Source organism: Triticum dicoccoides, chromosome 5B (genome assembly GCF_002162155.2).
Source record: "Triticum dicoccoides isolate Atlit2015 ecotype Zavitan chromosome 5B, WEW_v2.0, whole genome shotgun sequence".
In the NCBI taxonomy this organism is placed as follows: Eukaryota; Viridiplantae; Streptophyta; class Magnoliopsida; order Poales; family Poaceae; genus Triticum; species Triticum dicoccoides.
The window spans coordinates 654,154,313-654,161,447 of record NC_041389.1 but is presented as its reverse complement, the minus strand read 5'-3'; the positions used below and the strand labels follow the sequence as shown (position 1 = coordinate 654,161,447).

The following is a 7,135-nucleotide window of genomic DNA, read 5'->3' as shown; positions in this document are numbered from 1 at the left end:
AGCATATGCATATTGCTATATCTTGTTGATGTTATGAACATCTGGAGTAACATGGAGCTTTCAATACATGGAGCTTTCTCATTTCCCCTCATCCTGTCGATTTCGTGCCACGAAAGCAAATCGAGGTTTGGAACATACACCTGATCTGATGTCTTGCTTATCTCACGAGTTGCTTATATTTGCCCTTGCTCCATTACTATTTTTTTTGTTGGTCCCTAAGATTATAGATCCTGAAGGTTCATTATGTTCACTTTTTTATCAGATAACTTTCTGTTTCACAGCGCATTAAGCAACGCACTGCATTATGATTTCATTGTTGCTGGCTTGTTATGTAATGGATGGCAAAGCAATCATTGGAAAAAACTTAGTAATTTTATTGTTTGCACAATTGCACATAACTATGAATCCCCGTGACCCACGCTCACACACTCAGCGAACGCCATAAGCCCGTACGAAAATATGCTTCAAAACTTTCCTCAATCCACATTTACAAATTCTGGTGTAAACTGCAAAAGCTATCGTTAGAAGGGGACCAACAACAAAAAATTTAGTCATGGTTTTTAGTGTGAAAGTTGTATAGTATTTCAGTTCAAATGGCATCCACAATCCTACATCCATATTTTGGGCATGGAGTCAATGTTTACCAATTATCAAGTGCTGGTCTCAGCTACAATCCAGTAATTTGCTCATTCCGGTTAATCGTTAAATTATGGGCATCATTACTTCTTGTAGTTCTGGATAAACACTAAGTTCCTTAGTTTTATATCATTTACTTTCTTCTCTTTTGATGAAGATATAAGTTCATCTGCTAAATAAGCTCATAGGAGTGTTTTCAACAACAACAAAAACTCATAGGAGATAACCTTGTTAGGGGATGACCACAATTGTACTACCTGATGACCTGGTGGGAGATCCTGTCTCGGCTGCCGCTGAAGTCCTTTTGCCATTTCAGATGTGTCTCCAAATCTTGGCTTGCCTTCTCATCTGATCCGCACTACCGCCAGAAGCTCCCAAGAACTCCTGTCCGTCTCCTCTACCAAAAAGGTGAGCATGGCACTCCCATCCTTCTGGCGGGACTTCCCTCAAGTGATAGGGATATTGATTTTGTGCTATGTTGATCTCAAGCTTAAGGACTACAACAATGGCCTACTTCTTTGTTATCATTGTGATACGCACTATAATGAAATTTATGACGCTATCGTGTGCAATCCAGCAACTAAAGAGTGGATTGTACTTCCAGATATTTGCTGTTCTCAGGTTGTGTTTTGATCATTATAGTCTCAGCACTTCTATGTCTGCAAATTTGAGATAATCTTGAGCCCTTATAGGGTGGACATGGTCGGTCCGGTCCGGTCCCTGACCGAGCCACCGTTTGGACTGGCCGCTAGCGGGCTGGATCGGACCGGACGGACCAACCTAGCGGTCCTGTTTTCAGGGACCGGACCAGCAAAAAGCATGGGCTGGACCGAGAGGACAGGCCGACAAGTGGCGATGTGGTGACCATGGCGGCGGGACGTGGAGGAGGTTCTCATGAGCTCCTGCGCGGCGACCGGGAGGCACAGGAACGAGCTGTCGCGACCACGAACGGCACACCAGTGGCAGCAGCAACGTGCACGCGCCAGGTCCTCCGGGAGGCAGAAGCTCACGACACGTCCGGTGCGAGACCTTGTGCACCTCTTTATTGTTTTTTCCTTACCGTTTTCTTAGCCCCATGCAAATAAGGTAGGAGGTGCATGAGCCCACAAACTTTTGTGTGCCAGCCTTACGTGATTATTATTGGATCAAGCATGATGTGGAGCTGAGTCGTGGGCATAGTGGACGCAGAAGCTGGATGGTAGGGGATGTCACGAACATATCCGATCGAGCCCATCTTTCTCGCTCTCTCTGTTTTATGCAACCGAATTCCTATTCCTATGGGCCTTCCATCAAAATAAAATCCTATTCCTACGAACTAGATTGTTGGTTGTGTGTCGTTCGTGTGAACTGTATATAGTGTATGTAGTACTTGTCTTTTCGGCCGGTCAACTATTATCTAACTTATGCTGTTCACTGAAGGAACTACTACTGAAGCTGCACAAAACTTATCATTTCAGTAGGAACTACTACTGAAGTTGTGACTGTTTCAATGCTGCTGGCTGCAGCTGACCATGTACAAAATGCCTTGTTTAGGTCTGTGTATCCTCTGCAGTCCATCTTTGACTTGTCCAGAATGTAGGTGAATCAGGCTGGCTTTCCGTTCCTTTTCTCTTCACCCTTTCCCTCACTATAGAATTCTTCTAAATGTCTGTTTAAACATAGGAGCGTCAACTGTTCAACTTCTGTGGCATTTCTGGGGACTCTTAGAAGGTTGGAGTCTCCTGAGATCTTCCATGCTGTGGATTATTCCAAGGATAGTTTGTGAAGGCCGAAAATTACTTCAAGCTCTGCTCTTAGTGGTTGAGCTTGGATTCGTGGCCAAAGCTCAAGGAGAGTAACACTATGTTTCTGTGGTTGTTGGTGCCTTGGTGTCCCACGTATCTCCAACGGAGATTAGAACCCCAAGGACTTAAACTTCGAGCGAATATTGTAGTCTTTGTGTGGTCCAATTCCACACTTCCTAAAATCAATGATTTTGTAAAAAAATTAGTTGCCTATTCAATACCCCTCTTGATATCTTTGAGACTTTGATCCTTTCAGTTGGTCGGACATGCGTTAAGCGGATTTTTTTTGTGCATAGGTTGTTTACTGCATACACATGAACGAGATTTTGTAAATGACTCCAAATTTCTGTCACAAAGGGATTGCAATTATGTTACAAATGTTTTCTTCGTTATTGTATATGTTGTGCTTGTATATTCTTACATTGATTTTTCATGTTGCCCGTGTTCATGCTATTTTGACCCTTTTTTATGTCCTATATTTTTTGTGGGCATGTTTTAAATGTTGCAATTCTATGAATAAATTTTGGGTTCATGGGGGGGGAATATTCTAACTATTTCATATTTGGGTGTTTAATGTTACAACGACAGGGATCCAAAAATTACCATTTTAAGTACAATGGATGGCTGGAGAGATAGCCGACGGAGAAAATATCACCCTAGCGACTCCCAACGTTGTTTTCAAGTGAGATTAATATTATTTTTCTAAATGAAAATAATTTTGTTCGGTGGGGTGACAAAAGCGCTGGCGTCAGCCACCTCACATGCAATGATGCAAAACATGTGTCAATGTGGTCCCGCGTGCTTTCCCTTATCCCTTTATCTCTAGAGGGGCCTCGAGCACTCGCTTTACTTCTTTCCTTGATTCAGATTCAACACATCCTCTCCTATCCCCCTTCTCTCTAGGCACTACGTTGCGCCCACCTCCAAATCCTGCGTTGCTGCCTCACCTCCGCAGCCTCGTTTTCGCTTGCCGCCTGGCCGACCGTACTCGCCGACGACCCGAAGTAAGCATTATGCGGTGAGCTCCCGTTCCTCTTCCTCTCCTCGGTGTCTATGCCGCATGTTTGTCCTCATATGTTGTTTCTAATCTGAGCTCATCGCAGATGCAACCTAGATCTCAATGACATCCGTTTCGCCAGTTGGTGTGCCATCCTGTAAATTGACGGATTTCCCTCATCCTGTCGTCTTCGTGATGCCAAAGGAAGTCGTGGTTAGGAGCATATACATGATCTGATGTCTGATGAGTTCGTTTCTGTTGGTCCGTCGCACTAAGGATGGATACATGATATTCTTGACTTGCCCTGGCTTATCTCTCGAGTTAGCACCTGTCTCAGCTTCTCACGGTGTCTGATAGGTCCTTAGGATTATAGATCCTGAAGGTACTTTCTCTTCCCTTTTTATCAGATCACATTTTTTCCAAGGATGGATGGCGATGTAAGCATTGGAAAAACTTGGTCATTTTATTTTATCTTGCACATAACTACTATATAGCAGTATCCCTGTGTCAACCAAACGGTGAATCCCTATGACCCACGTAGCATAGGCCATAAGCCCATACCAAATCTGTTCTTTCACATTGAATCCCTGTGACCCACTCAGTACAGGTCATAAGTCCATACCAAATATGTTCTTTCATATACACAATGGTGTCATTGTCATAAGATGAACATGATCACATACGTTTCAACAGCCACTCGTTTACTAATTCAAGCATCAATTGGGACCAACAGAAAAATGTGCATTCATTGTTTTTTGGAGGGTGAAACTTTGCTGGATTTTAATTTTTGGGTTCAGACGATGTTTACACACGTACTTTATTGTTTCCCAGTTTTACATTATCTAATTTTTTCTTTTCTTTTGATGCAGATAAGTTCAGATCCTAGATTGGGGATGTCCACATGTGTACTACCTGATGAGCTGGTAGTAGACATCCTGTCTCGACTGCCGCTAAAGTCCTTGTGCCGCATCAAATGTGTCTGCAAGTCTTGGCTTGCCCTCTCATCTCATCCATACTATCGGCAAAAGCTCCCAAGAACTCCCGCTGGCCTCTTGTACCAGAAATTTGAGCGTGGCAGAGTTGCCTCCCCTCTTGGCAGTGCCATCCATCTCGCCAGACTGCCCTCATGTGACAAGGAAATTGACACAACACTTAGCTTTGTGCCATGTTATAAGTACCCAATACAGCTTCGGGGTTGCTGCAATGGCCTACTTCTTTGTTATCAGAAAATTAGAAGTGAAGAAATTTCCAATGCTATTGTGTGCAATCCAGCAAGTCAAGAGTGGATGGCACTTCCAGATACTGAACCTGGCCCGGCCCGCTCCAATATTGCATTTGAGTTGTGTTTCGATCCATTATGGTCTGAACACTTCTATGTCTTCAAATTCCAGTCTATCGAGGTCATGAGCTGTATCAACACTGAAGTTAAGGTATTTTTCTCTAAGGATTCCACATGGTCTAGCTGTCTTTGGAAAACTAGAGATCCATTTGAAGGTGATTCTCTCTTTGTAAATGGGGTGTTGTATCTGAAGCACTTCATCTTGAATAAAATCCTGGCGCTAGACGCACCTGACAGATGTACACAAGGGCTCAACCATAGGTTCATTCAGCTGCCAGGATATCCAGATAGGACGGACATATTTTGCTGTTATAACGGCCGTCTTAGCCAGTCCTCAGGCGTCTTGTGCTATGCGAAACAAGAATTAGATGGCTGTGCGATACGGATTTGGAGTTTGGAAGGCCCCGACAGGTGGGTAGTGAAGCATCGTCTGAGTATGGTCGATGTATTTGGGAGGGACATGTTACTCCGCACTCACAGTGATGGATATTGGCATTTCGATTATGACATCAGGACTGTTAACCTGGAGAGGGAGCTGGTTATCCTTGATGACGAAATTGCTGATAAGATCATCTCGGTTAGCATCAGCACTGGAAAAGGCTCACGGTTTCAAAAGATTCCAAGAAGATTCACTAAACTATATCTCAGTCTATTCTATGTGCCGTACTATGGCAAGGTTCCAGCTTTGGCCCGTTAGGATGAATTATGTTATGCTGTACCTATTAGGCTATCAGCTCTGTAGTTAGTAAGCATCTTTTGTGCATTAGGTGCACCAAACTGCTGTTATGTGATGTACTAGATTGTTGGCTATGTGTGCCATTCGTGTGAATGGTATGTAGTACTTGCCTTATCGGCCGATCAACTAGTATCGAACTTATGCTCGCTTAATTTGGAAATCTACAGAGTAAGTACTAGTGGTGTAGATTTTATGAACATGTGGAGTGAATTGAATGAATATCGTGCGCACATGTGCTGAACTAATTTGCTCATTGCATATACATTCAGAGGGCATTTCAGTAGGAACTACTCCACTACTGAAGTTGTGACTGTTTCAATGCTGCTCACTGCAGCTGACCATGTACAGAGGAATAGCTGGCTTTCTTCTCGTTAGCTTCTTTATGGCTTTCCTTCCTTTGGCTATTTTCGGTAGAGGGGGAAGATGTGGTAGAGTAGACTCATCATAGGTTCTCTTCACCCTTTCCCCCACTATAGAAATTCTTCTAAATATTTGTCTATTTATTAAACATAGGAGCACCAACTGTTCTAACTTCTGTAACAGTTGGCTTTGGCTGTTCTGAATCTCCGTGGTCTATTTTTTTCTTCTGTAATACATGATCTAATATACTTAGGAGAAGAGACCCGTAACCGCATTGACGGCATGGGTGATGCCCGGGATGTACCAAATCGCAAAAAAGACAAGGTTTAGTCGGAGATCCTCATTCGGATTCGCCGTTATCGCATAGTTCGTGCCTCCGGTGCTGAAGGCAGGCTTCTCCTTAATAACCATCTAAAAGTACTCATACTGTCATACACTGTAACCTGACGCGAAGAAAACCACACCAACTGGAGAAATGAATTGGCTTGCCTTGGTTACCTCTGTGACAACCTGAGGAGAACCACCCTTCTATACCACGAGAGATGGTTTGATTATCATGTTTTGTTTATCTTTAACTTTTTTTTCAGTTATTTCAAGCGCACTATTTTTTTCAGTTAAACTGGATTTTGGATCATGGGTTAATTCGAAAGAAAAATGAAGCAGGGTAGACCGAGACGTCCTGGCCCTACAACGGCCCATTTCTACACGGTTGCCACCACATCACTCACTACGCACACGGGGCCGATCGAGAGCTCCTATGCGCCGCTCGCTGCGGCAAATTGTCGAGCGGACGCACAGGCGCGTCTCCAGCTGGGCCGGCCCATTCGCGCAACGCATTGTAAAAATCCCAAAAACCTCTGCTCAAGAGAGGGATCAAACTAGAGACCTCCATCTATGTATGCATGAGCATAGCCATCGCGATAGACAAGCTTTCTTGGTTTGCTACGCCGTGCGGAGCTAAATATAATGGACACCCGAACATTTTCTCAAATTCCTAACACGAAAATTATTTTGAAAAGGTGTTTCTTAAAAAGAGAACACTTTCCAAATTTTAGAAGAAAAACTAAAAGGCTTGAACAAATTTTTGATAAACTGAACACTTTTTAAAATGCCGAACATTTGTTGAATTTAGAGAACAAAATTTTGAAATCAAGAACAAAATTTGAACATGAACATTTTTTTAAAGCACGAACATTTTTTTAATCTTGAGAACAAATTTTGAAACGGAGAACAAATTTGTCAGCGCGGAAATTTGGGAACAAAATTTGAACATGAACATTTTT

At 43.1% G+C, this 7,135-nt stretch overlaps 1 protein-coding gene across 2 annotated transcripts; it reads left to right on the top strand.

Moving 5' to 3' along the window:
* The first annotated feature begins 220 nt into the window (after window positions 1-220).
* Window positions 221-5,667, top strand: LOC119312370 (putative F-box protein At3g16210). Of its 2 annotated transcripts, XM_037588099.1 has the most exons (3): window positions 3,276-3,438; window positions 3,524-3,799; window positions 4,287-5,667. In XM_037588099.1, exon 3 carries the CDS (start codon window positions 4,311-4,313, stop codon window positions 5,451-5,453), a length of 1,143 nt encoding a protein of 380 aa, XP_037443996.1. In that variant the 5' UTR covers window positions 3,276-3,438; window positions 3,524-3,799; window positions 4,287-4,310; the 3' UTR covers window positions 5,454-5,667. The 2 variants fall into 2 exon arrangements, with proteins under 2 accessions (XP_037443998.1, XP_037443996.1); XM_037588101.1 differs by lacking the exons at window positions 3,276-3,438; window positions 3,524-3,799 and adding an exon at window positions 221-236.
* The last annotated feature ends 1,468 nt before the right edge of the window (window positions 5,668-7,135 follow it).

Coding starts and splice junctions, on each gene's coding strand:
- LOC119312370 (XM_037588101.1), top strand. CDS start 4,311: ATGTCCACATGTGTACTACCTGATGAGCTGGTAGTAGACATCCTGTCT.